This window comes from Petaurus breviceps, unplaced genomic scaffold (genome assembly GCF_028583685.1).
Source record: "Petaurus breviceps papuanus isolate PSGF00001 unplaced genomic scaffold, PetGlider_PUasm1.0 90667, whole genome shotgun sequence".
NCBI classification, from domain to species: Eukaryota; Metazoa; Chordata; class Mammalia; order Diprotodontia; family Petauridae; genus Petaurus; species Petaurus breviceps.
The window spans coordinates 3020376-3033408 of NW_027187302.1; the positions used below are offsets into that span (position 1 = coordinate 3020376).

Below are 13033 nucleotides of genomic sequence, written 5' to 3' on the forward strand. Positions count from 1 at the left end.
GAGGAAGGGAGGAAGGGAGGGAGGGAGGGAGGAAGGGAGGGAGGGAGAAAAGAAAATATACTTTAACCTGCACTAAGTTCATCAACCATCTGAGGGTGAGTAGTGTGTTTCATCATGAGTCTTTTGGAATTGTGGTTGACTGACCCTCAAATGAGTCTCTCTCAGCTTGGGTTCAAGCAATTACTTGTTTCCCACTTATTTGTCCACTTCCATTAGTGCTGCATTAAAATTTCAATAGTGGCTCCCCATCAGATTAGAATCCACCCTGAGGCAAGCAAATATATGGTTGGCAGTATCACATTCTTTATGATTGTGTGGAAGTGAGTCATCGTCCTCCTGGACTGGCCCCAGAAGTGTTCAAAAGATAATGATAATGACAACTACGACGATAATCATAATAGAGTTTGCAGAGTGCTTTATCCTGTATTCAATTTCTCCTCACATTAAGTCTGGGAGGTACAGTAGGGATTGCTTTAGTACTCCTACTTTACTAATGAGGATAGTGAGCCTGAGAGATTGAGTGCCTTGCCCCAGTCAGAATCAATTGCACAGAGCCGCCTTCAGGACTTCATGGCTGCTCAGAAAGTGGACACAATAGCATTGAATGGCTGGGAGCCAAGGGCAGCAGATGTGGAGTTTTGGCTTGGCCCGAACCGGGTTCCCACTGCTCTCTCTGTTCATTTTGCCAACTGGGAGGTACATATCGTGGCCAAAAATATATAAATACCATCCGACCCCTCGGTGCTTAGCCAAAGCACAGATGGCAGTAACAGATCCGTCTCCTCTCTGTCTATGACACGCACGCACGGCTTTTCTTAGATTACTGCATCTACACAGACTTAACCCGAGCTGTCAAGGAGGAAAGAAACGAACTGTCAAGGAGAAAAGAAAAGCCGCCAGGAACGGGGTTGACTCCGTGGATGCGCTTGTAAAGAGGTTCCCCTCCTTTCCCTTCTCCCGAACGCCCACACCCACGTGCACACCCACACACGGGCTCATTCTAAGAAAGTAGAGGAGAGTGTACCAGTTTTAAATTTGAGCCCGGGGGCGCTCCTGCTTCCTTCTTTCCACCTTCTTTCCGCCCGCAGCAGTTCTGAGCAGGGAACAAACTCTCCCCACTTGGAATCTGCCCAGGGCGCAGGACAACTCCGGGCCGGGAGCCCGGCCCAACCTCGGTCACTGCTCGCTCGGGCAGGCGGAGCCAGGTGGAGAAAGGGAGTGTGTGCGTTTTGTCCCAGGCCAGGCTGGGGATTGGGGGTGGTGCTCCTCACTCTCCCCGGGTCCCTAGTGGGAGAAGAGGAGGAGGAAAAGGGGGAGAGCTTGGGTAGCTTCTTCTCCGAGGCGCGGCTCCTTGGCCCCGCCCCTACACCCCTGAAGCCGTAGGACTGCCCTGGACTTCTCTTGGTGCGGCGGAGGACAGCGCGCAGAAGTGAGCCCCTCCGGAGCCTGGCCGGGATGTGCCGAGTTCCGGGATTCCCGAGAGTGAGAGCCAGAGCCGCGAGCCCCAGTTGGCTCGCACAAGGCTCGTGGTCCGCGCTGCTGCGGCTGCTGTTTCTGCACGCACTCCTGTGGGCCGGAGTGAGCTCCTGGAAGCTCACCATCCTGCACACCAATGACATGCACAGCCGGCTCGAGCAGACCAGCGATGACTCTGGCAAATGCGTGGTCGCTCCGAAGTGCGTGGGCGGTGTGGCCCGCTTGTACACCAAGGTCCAGGAGATCCGCCGAGCCGAGCCCAACGTGCTGCTGCTGGATGCCGGGGACCAGTACCAGGGTACTGTCTGGTTCACTGTGTACAAGGGCTCCGAGGTGGCTCATTTCATGAATGCCTTGGGTTACGATGCTATGGTAAGAGGAGTGATGCTTGTCTGCAATGGGAGTAAAGTCCCCACTCGGGGTTGGGTAGTGGGGGGGGGGGGGAGAATGAATTCGGACCAGCAAAATTGTGGGTGTCCTGCAACTAGTGAGAGGCAGCAAGGGTGTCCGAGAGGTATCAGGGTAGAACCAGGTAAGCTTCTGTCAAGGATCTGGTTGGAGACTAAGGTTAAGCTGCTCAGGACTGGTAGTCTTTGAAAGGTGGTCAAGGGTTTATTTCCCCCGTGTATGTATTTTTAAATACAGCTTAACCCATGGATGGGGATTAAATTAAAGGGATGGGAAGGCTAGAAGCGATAGGGAGTTTAAGAGTAACTGAGAATATTTAGTTCGGCTCATTTTCGGCTAAATTTAAGCAGCCATTTATTTGTCAACGAGCATTTATTAGTGTCTCCTGTATGCCAGGCACTGCATTATTCACTGGAGATACGAAGAAAGACAAAAGACAGCCCCTACCCCAAGGAGTTCACAGTCTGATGTAACTAAGCATAGCTAAGTATTTTTTTTTAACGCTGAGGTAATATATCAAACCTTAAAGCTACTCTATTACCTGTGCAGGCAGTTTCCACCCACGAAAATCGCTTTCCTCTCTGTACCATTAGGTAGTCGATCTGAGTTGCTTAATGAGAGGCAAAAAAAAAAAAAAAAAGTTGGCACCTGATGGCCAACTTTCAGGTGATAATTCTTCGGTAAATTAGCTAAACAGCCTCTGTTGACAGACGTAATCCGTTCACTGGAGACTGTGGTCAAAGCCTTTCTGATTTAGCAAAACCTGCCACCCTTGCCTTTCTGCTGCCATAGTCTTCTTGTGAACCTGGGGTCACATACTTGCTATGATAGGAGTTGTAAAATAGGACTTTAGAGAAGGAATTTAAACATAATGGCTAGTATCATTTATATAGTACTTTAATATTTGCAAAGCATTTTACAAATATTATCTTATTTGATCTTGCCAACCCTATAAGGTAGGTGTTCTTATTAGTGCCCCCATTTTACATATGAGGAAACTGAGGCAAACAGAATAAAGAAGTATCTAAGACCCAATTTGAACTAAGGTCTTACCACTGACTCTTGGGCCAGTGCTCTCTTCACTGTGCTTATATATTTTGTGTACACATACACATATAAATGCTTATCTGTGATGTATTTACACAAAATAGAAGGGGCAAAGTAATGTAGCTAGCCTAGGAATCAAGGAGTAAGCCCCATTTCTGACAGCTTCTTGCTTTGTGACCCTTGGCAAGTCACCTCTTTGCAGGGCTCAAAGGCAAGTCCCTGAGCAGATGTTGATTTACAAATATCTGCTTTGATCCTCCCAACAATCCTTGGAACTATTATTATTATCCCCACTTTACAGATGAGGAAACTGAGGCAAACAGAAGTTAGGTGACTTTATCACTTTGCCCATGGTCATACTGCTAGGAAGTGCCTGAGGCTGGGTTTGAGCTCAGGTCTTCACAGTGGCTAGTGTAGGGCTAACCCTGAGATAAATATTTTGAGAATCTTAAAGCATTATTGAAAAATGAGTAGTAACTTGGCCTTGTTACTAAGCCTTTGTCTTCATTTCCTTTGAGAAGAGTAGAACAAACTTTAGTGTCTTTGTATTTCATACATAAAGCAATACAGTTATTTCCTTTTTTGTGGAACAATTAGCTACACTATTGTAGAAATAGAGTGCTCTGTGATGCATCTTCATTTAAGTCTCTCTGTTTAAATCAAATTAGGGAACATGGTAGAGAGGTGCTGATAAGAAACCAGATTTGTTTATGGAAGGGGCTTCTGGGTGACTATGATAAGATTCATGAGAGAAGGTCACTATAAAGTAATTAAAGGGAATGTCCAAATCCTCTTTTTGTTGCCCTGGAATTTCCCTGTTTTTCATAGTGCTCAAAATAATTGGACTAGCATTTGGAAATATAATGGAACTGTTTTAGAATGTTGTTGCTAGGAAATGCAATTAACCTTAGATATCAGGCTTTTACCATAAGGTGTTAGTACTCATTTATAGTGTGTTACATAACTTTTCCTGTAATATAATTTAATGTGTTCAATTTGTAAGTAAGCCATGTTATAAAATGGGGCTTTTGTGTGTGTTTATGTGTGTGTGTGTCAGTGGATCTGGTCCCAAGACTTTGTTTTCATTTCATATCCACCACCAGGATAGAACACACACCATCCATATCATTTAGTCCTGTGTGGTTGTTGTGTTTCCCCCCACAAACCCCCCATGGAGGATCTATCCAACATACCGTACAAGTGCAGGACTCACAATATTCATCTGTCATCTTTTGTTCTCACTGTGTGACTTCTGACCTACCTCTTTCTTCCAGTTCCACAAATTCTTTGACATTGCCTTTTATTCCACTTTTCACATGCAAGTCATTATTGTTGATACCAAATGCCCCAAAACTCTCAGTACAGTTTACAGCTTTATAGTGTGACTTGCTTATGTCTACTATACACAAAAATGTCTGTTGATTGATTGGCATATCTCTTTTTTTTGGAGGGGGGAAGGCAGGGCAATTGGGGTTTAGCGACTTGCCCAAGGTAACAGACTAGTTAAGTGTTAAATGTCTGAGGATAGATTTGAACTCAGGTCCTCCTGACTCCAGGGCCAGTGCTTTATTTACTGTACCACCTAGCTGCCCCCATATCTCTATTTTTAAATTATATTTTATTTTCCCCAATCACATGTAAAACAATTTTTAATATTCACATTTTTAAAAAAGTTTTGAATACCAAGTTCTATCCCTCCCTATTTTCCCTCTCCCCTCCCTAAGACAGTAAGCAAGCTGATATGGGTTATACATGTGCAGTCATGTGAAGCATTTCCACATTAGTCATTTTGTAGGCACAAATTTTTTTTTAATATTTTCTAATGCTCTCTTCTCTTTTATATCTTTTACATCTCGGTTACTCCCTCACCTACCTTTGAAACCTCACCATTGAACCCTCCTTTAGAACGAATAAGCACAGTCAGGCAGAATAAATCAACGTGTCTGAATATACAGAGTGTCCCCAAAACAATTAAAGCTTAAAATTTCACAAAGACTTGTGGGATGCTCTGTATATGTCTTTTCCTACAACCGTCATCCACCACCCCTTTTGAGAGGTAGGAAGCATGCTCACCATCTCTCTTCTTAGGTTATAAATGGATGCTGCATTGATCTGAGTTCTAAAGCAGTTCACAGTTTGTTTTTTATTTATTTACCTGTATATTATTGTGGTCACCATGTAAATTATTCTCCTAGATCTAATTACTTCAATATGCATGAGTTCAAGTCATTTCCACTTAGTATAGTAGAAAGAACACTGGTTCTAAAGTCAGAAGACCTGAATTCTAGACCCACCTATAATATTTCTTCAGAGTGTTTTAGCATCTTCTTTTTCCTCCTATCTCTATCCTTAGTCTTTGATTTAGGATTCAGTGCCAGAGCCAGGTGCTGTCTTCTCCCACAGTCTTGGATAGGATAGACAGGTCCTGTTTAGTCCTGACTTCCCTTACCTGGGTTCCAGTTGCTGACTTAACCTTTGCTTGATATGTCTGTACTTGGAGTCCTGGTAGACTTTAGTGTTCCTGGTCAAAGCTCTGTCAAAATTAGAGCACTGGGTGGTCTTGTCCCCTCCCTGAATCTTCCTTAACAAGGGTGCTGCCTCCTCTGTGTCTCCTGGGGTTTCCCTGGTGAGGAACTTGCTATGATTTGCTATTTCCTTTGGGTTTTCCAGGTCACCCTGACATGCCCTGGTTAAAGTGCTGCTGCAGCTGCTGACTACTGCCCTCCCTAGCATTTTTCTCAAGACGTTGTCTTTTCGGTGTCCCCTGTGTTCCCCTTATCAAGCCACAATAGATATCCTGCCTCCCTGCAGTTTTCCTGGGCAAGTTGTTGCCAACAGCTCCTCTTTGAGAGATTCTGACTGTTTACCTGTTTTTGTGCTAACTTCTCTGGCAAGATCCCTCTTCCAGTATCTGCAGCTTCTCATTATCTTTTCAGTTAGGCCTTGGTTAGACGAAGAAGCTTGCTGAAGTTTTTCTTTGGATGTTTTGACTATTGTCAGATATGGTACTCTTTTCAGATAACTGATGGGATAAAAATCAGAGAGTTGGGTGCCCTCATATCTTTTTACCTTGGAGTTCTCAATTTCTTTGAGTTCCTTACATTCATTAGTGCGATGACATAACAATATTATATCAATCTTCTACAATTTAGTTCATCCACCCTCCCACCCACAATCAAGAAGTATACACTTTCCTTCCCGTCCACTATATAAAATGCCAATAGAAACATTTCTAAGTATCACCATAAGTTTCCTATTACCTTTTGGACCACCTGAAATTTTGATCCCTTGTGTTATTCCACAATTTGCAACCATATAGAATCATTAGGAAAATATTGGTGCTAAAATATACTGCTTTTGTAGCAGTGAGCAACTTGGGGAGCTTAGGAAGTGTCATATGGTTTCTGCCTATTGACTGCTTCCTCTTCAGTTCTGAGTTTACTTATTGTCCATCTACAGTATCTGTCCAAGGTGAACGACCTGATGGACTGGCTGCCTTTTCAAATGCACATCATGATCCAGGCTATTTGTTTTTTATCTTTTTTCTTTTCTTTTTTGGAGAGGGAAGGCAGGGCAATTGGGGTTAAGTGACTTGCCCAAGGTCACATGGCTAGTAAGTGTTAAGTGTCAGAGGTCATATTTGAACTCAGGTCCTCCTGACTCTAGGGCTGGTGCTCTATTCACTGCACCACCTACCGTGTTTCCCCGATAATAAGACCTATCCCGAAAATAAGCCCTCCCCTTACTGTGTAAGATTCCTCTAAAATAAGCCCTCCCCCGAAAATAAGCCCTATTGAGATTGCTACTGTAGTGAAGGTGATCCCCTGCGCTACACGCTACATTACAGTACCCTCTGTATGCACCGTCCCCCCGTGAAATGCATGCCACGCTCCGAGCTACATCCAATCAGAGCTGCAGCAGTGAGCGCGTCATCCTGTTCTTTATTGAATTCATTATTGAATAAAGGTACATTTTTTTGTTCACATTTACCTGTTTATTAAAATTGCTGTCAATGTTCATTAAAATAAGCCCTCCCCTGAAAATAAGCCCTCTGGTGTTTTTCTATCCAAAAAAATTAATAAGACAGTGTCTTATTATCAGGGAAACACGGTAGCTGCCCCTTTTTATCTACTTTTTATCTATGTGTAGACTGATATAATCCAATAGGCAGCTAGGTGGCACAGCAGATAGAGCTCCAGGACTTGATTTAGAAAGACCTGAGTTCAAATTAGCCTCAGATACTTACTAGCTGTGTGCCCCTGGACAAGTCACTTAACCCTTTTTGCTTCAGTTTCCTCATCTATAAAATGAACTGGAGAAAAAAAATGACAAATCATTGTAGTATCTTTGAGAAGAAAACCCCAAAAATGAGGTCATGAAGAGTTGTACATGACTGAAACAATCCAACAACAGCACTCTTTTAAATAGTTGTGGAGGGAAGTAGTATCATAGGGATAGAAACTGGCATAATGTTGTTGGCAAACAGCAAAAAGCCTCCCAGCTTTGTGCCGCCTGCAAATTTGAGAAATATCGTTTCTGTCGTTATTCATGTCATTGATAGCTATGTTAACCATCAGAGAGCCAAGCAATGTCTTTTTCCATCTAGGTACTTAATAAATGCTTACTGATAACTGATTCTATTTAGACACCATTCTGAGTACATATAAATGTACTGAGCTCCATAACATTTCTTGAATCTTTTCCTTTCTGAAGTCATACAGTGGCTACCCTAATTCAGGCTTTCATTCATTAGCCTCTTCACTTGACAACTGCAATAGTCTCCTAATTGGTCTCCCTGACTCAGGTCATTCTTCTCTGCAAACCATCTTCCACAGTTACCAAAGTGATATTAAGAAATCACATCTCAATAGAGCACCAGCCCTGGCGTCAGGAGGACCTGAGTTCAAATCCTGCCTCAGACACTTAACACTTACTAGCTGTGTGACCTTGGGCAAGTCACTTAACCCCAATTGCCCCTCCAAAAAAAATTTAAAAAAACCCAACCCAAACCAAAAACATTATTTGGATAAAGGGTCCGTAAGTTTCACTAGAATCACCAAAGGAATTCATGATACAAACAAAAGTTAAGAACCAATGACTTTATGCAATTTCTAGGCAAACTTGACCTATTTGTGGTTCTTTTCATGATATCCTATCCTCCTGTTTCATGCCTTTGCACAGGCATGGAATATACCTCCCCACCTTCATCTCTGAGGACAGGTGAATGGTACAGCGGATAGAATGCTGGGCCTGGAGTCAGGAAGACTCCTCTTCCGGAGTTCAAGTTCAGCCTCAGACACCTACTAGCTGTGTGACCCTGAGTAAGCCATCTAACCCCATTTGACTCAGTTTCCTCATCTATAAAATGAGCTGGAGAAAGAAATAGCAAACCACTCCAGCATCTTTGCCAAGAAAACTCCAGACAGGTTCTCAAAGTGTCAGACACTGTTGAACCTCTAAACAACTTCATCTCTGCTTCTTAGCAACCCTAGCTTCCTCCAAATCTCAACTCAAGTACTGCCTCTTATACCAGGCCTTTCCTGATTCCCTTTCTAGCTGCTAGTACACCTCCAAATACTTTGTATATATTTTGTATTTTCTTAAGTATACATGTTTTTTCCCTTGATAGAATGTAAATTCCTTGAGGGCTGGGACTGTTTTGATTTTGATTTTGTGTCCCCAGCACCTTGAGCAGTACCAGATATATAATAGGCACTTGATAGAAGCTTTGTGACTGGATGATTGACTATTAGTGATCATTAATATTAATGATAGGTACATCTGTTGGGAAAAGACAAACTTAATAAAGCTTGTTGAAGCTTCCAAAAGGGCCAAAAAGCTACCTAATCCATTTTTAAACTTGAATGGCTAAATACAAACACTATTGTAAAATTAAATCCAGTGGCCAAAATGCAAAGCCATCCTTGGAATCAAATCAATGGTCAAACACATGATTATCTGTTGGGTGCTTGTTGCATTCAGAGTCTTGGATTAGATCCTTTAGGAGCTATAGGAGCCAGAGAAGTCTTCATGGTAGAGGTGAGGCTTGGGTTGGATTTTGAAGGATAAGCATAATCAACATGGTAGAGAAAAGTCAGCATTCCAGAGGAAGGAAATGCATGTGATATAAACAGGGGACAATGAATGGACCACTCTGGTTGGCTGGAGAAGGTAGATAATCCATGAGCCTGTGCATCAGTCAAGCAAGCACTTAAGTACCTCCTGCCTAATGAAACAGCCCCTGCCTTGAAGGAGTCTCTCTTCTATCAAAGACAAGATCAGTGTATTAACCCAGAGTTCCCAACAGATGTGATACTCTGCAATGGTAAGGTGAACTCCAGGTAGTTTTTATTTTGAGGAGGAAAGATGTTCTCCTCATAAGATGACCATAAGAGATCATGGCTAGGTTGAAAGGTGAAAAAGTTTGAGAAGGTTTGTTGTAAAGCAAGCAAAGCAAAGCACATAGAACTTTTTTTTACAGGTTTCTTTAAATGCAGACCACATGATGGATTGCTGTAGGCAAACAGACTGAAGGGATGTAAGAACCTCATCCACTTGGTGTCTGACCCACTTGGTGTCTGACCCATTGCTGTCTCAGTACACCTCTATTCATTGCAACTTCCACCCCTACCTTGTGATTTCCTGCCCACAGGGATAGGAGACAGACACTGGACTTGTGATTTCACTAGTATAAGAAGTCCCTGGGAGAGGAAGCTCTCTCTTTCAATGCAAGTTGGTAACTTCCCTGCAATTTATAGCCCTAGAAAGTTGCCCCAGAGCACTGAGAGATTCAGATTTGCCTAAGGTCAATTGGCCTATGTGTGTCAAAGACCATATTTAAACTCAGGTCTTCTTGGTTCTGAGGCTAGTTCTCTAGTCACTGTACCACTGGGACTCCCTTCCTACATATCCCATGCCCAAATTTTACATTTGCTTTCATTGTCTAGGTAACCACTAACACCTCCATACCATTTCCCACCTCCCCACACATACACACACACACACAAACACACACACACGGCTATCACATCTATTACCACCCTTTGTCCCCTTCTTTCTAAGGATTATGATTGAGGTTCAACTTTCTGAGCTTCATTGAGATCTGGACTCCAGATGGGAAGTCAAAGGAAGCATAAGATTTAGAGGTAGGAAAGACTTTGGCTACCATCCAATCTACCATTCTCACTTTGCACATGAGGAAATTGAGGTCCAGAGAGGCAAACAAACTACTTATTCAAATTCACTCAGCTACTCAGTTACTAGGAGGCAAGCCAAGAGTCAAATCCATCTTTTCTGACTCCGTATCTAATATCTTCCACTCTGGTGACCTCTTAATCAGAATAATTTCTCATTATGACCTAATACCCTGTTTATCCAGCTATGAATGTTAGAATTTCAACAACCACTTTCTGACAGTGTCCTTGACTTATCTCACAAATGAACTCTGGAATACCACGAAACTAAAAAACAAGCTTTCCCTAATGGTGGAAATTTAGAAATTCTGTTGCTCATTGCCCTGCACACCTCCCCTTAGTTAAATGGTTACTGCTTTATAGGCTTTTGATGGGGCTGTTTTCCGATTGGAATTCTAATTAAATACTGTCTGTATGTTCCTTTCTGGGGGATAGTAGGACAAAAATCAGTCCTGCCCTTTAGAAGCTTACATTTCTATGAGAAAACCATTGCTCTAAGACTTTGTGGATGGAAAAAGTCAGTTAAATGCTGAGAGGCTAGTATTCATTCATTTTTTCCCTTCCCCCATCTTCACTGCCAAGGATTTTTCCCACCTCCATTCAGGTGAATTGCCACCATTGTACTGCCTGGGGCAGGGCCTTGGCCATGGCATAAGTTGGGTAAATTGAGCTCATTTCCTGCCAAAGATTTGTTGGGCACCGCAGGGAATAAAACAAACACTAGCTATAATTTGCACTCCTTGGGCTTATATATTTTTTCTACCCTCTGGTTTTGGCAGAGCATTCATGAGGGTTTCGAGAACCATCTTTAGTCAGCAGTTTGGGTTCACTGTAAATCGGTTTTGCTTTACTGGCATCCCAGACAGAATGTGTGTGTTTGTGTGGCAGGTGGGTATTGGACATTACAGGCATGCCTTGAGCAAAGTTGACTGGTGTTCCTTTCACAGCCACATAACTAATTATTGTGGCAAAACCCACCTCAGTATCATTACATTATTAGTGTCATAGGATCATAGATTTAGAACTAGAAGAAACCTTAAAGTCCACCTCATACATCTACTCATTTTGCAGATGAGGAAACTGAGGACCAGAGAGGTTAAGCATCTTGCCCGAGGTCATGTAACTAGTAAGTATCTGAGGTGTCATTTGGAATCAGGTTTTCTTGACTTCAGGTCCAGTGTCCTAACCACTAATTCATGATATGCTAATATTGTTAGGGAACAAGTGATGAATTATATTGCTCTTGCGTTTATGAAGTATGTCCTATGTTCCTCACAACTCTCAGGAATGATTACTCCCATTGCACAGATGAGGAAACCAGTCAGATCAGAAAGGTCAATTAACTTGTGCATGGTTACACAGCTAGTAAGTATCTGATTGTAAATGAAGAAATTTTAAAGCTTGTAAAATTTCATGATCTTGTATAATTTCATAGCCTCTCTCCCCCATTGCATTAGAAACTCCTTGATAGTGTTAGAGTCAGAGAATCTTAGAATAGGAGAGAGACTTTACAGATCATCTGATCTTTTCATTTTATTAGCAATGACAATAATATGGTTTCTGATCTGGGATCTAATACTGTAGCAGCATGTAGAGATAGCTGGCCCTCCATGTTCAGACTACCAGCTCCAAAGTGTCTTTACCAATCTAATTTTATAATTGAGGTTGTTGCCTTTATTTTTTTTATCATTTAAGACTTTATGCATTCCTATTTCAGAAAAGATTTGAAGTCACAAGTAATTTACAGTTACATACACATGCCATAAAGAACAAGAAGACATTTGATTGTTAGGCTTCATTTCTTTATGCTCTTCCAGAATGAAGGAATGTCCGAGACATTGTACACAAAGATTTCAGCAACAGACTTAATGTATCTCTTTTGATAATTCATGTGGACAAGATACAGAGGTATCAACAGTGAGATAGGATGGTTAGGTGGCTTTGGATCTCATTAGAAGCCTGAATTCGGGGCAGCTAGGTGGTGCAGTGAGTAAAAGCGCCGGCCCTGAAGTCAGGAGGACCTGAGTTTGGTTCTGTCCTCAGACACTTAACACCCACACACAAAAAACTAGCCATGTAACCTTGGGCAAGTTACTTAACCCCAATTGCCCTCCAAAAGAAGCCTGAATTCTCTGGTCAACGTACCCACAGACTTTTTGAACCTAGCTCCAAATTAAACCAAGATGGAGACTAGGGCCAGGAGGGAAGGGAGGAGAGGAAATGTGCAGGGGCCATCACCAAATTCTATAAACCCAGATTTTTGACAGCAAATAACTCATCATTTGGCTTATAAATTGTGTTGCGATGAATTCTCTCCCATATTGAGTAACTGCATAGTAGATAATGCCTGTAGTCTGGGCCCTCACAACCATACATACTCATCTTTACTGATTTATTTTGGGACCAACTAACCAATCTCTAGTCTAGATCACAAGCTTTCCTTGTGTCGTTTTTGGGTGCCCAGTGCATAGCAAGTGCGACTGAATTCAGGGATCTTATCATTTTATAGATGTTTAGTCACTGAGAGGCAGCATGACATAGTGAAATAGAAAGCTGGCCTTGACACCAGGATGACCTGGGTTCAAGGTCTGCCACTGGCTGTGTAGCCTTGAGCTTCTCATTTAATCTCCCTACACACTAGACAGCTTTTATTTTTTCTTTTCTTTGTTTTTTTTTGGGGGGGGGGCCGACCTTTATTCCCTCACTTAACAAGAACTTATTCTCCTCCACTCACTATAAAGACAAATAAAGCCCCTGTAAAAAGCATGCATAATGAAACAAAACACATTCCCATTTTGGCCATATTTTTTAAAATGCATGTCTAGACAACTCTCTAAGATGGAGTTGCAAAGAAAAAACACTTATTGGTAGAAACAGTTTTTTCACCCATGAGTTTACCTAACCCCTGA

The 13033-nt window shown here is 42.4% G+C and overlaps 1 protein-coding gene across 1 annotated transcript in view; it reads left to right on the forward strand.

The window, feature by feature from the left end:
* Window positions 1-749: 749 nt before the first annotated feature.
* NT5E (5'-nucleotidase ecto) overlaps window positions 750-13033 on the forward strand; it is a 75637-nt gene continuing 63353 nt past the window's right edge. The window contains exon 1 of the mRNA XM_069065099.1: window positions 750-1848. Within this exon, the coding sequence (XP_068921200.1) occupies window positions 1456-1848 (393 nt within the window). The 5' untranslated portion in view covers window positions 750-1455. The remainder of the gene's footprint in view (window positions 1849-13033) is intronic.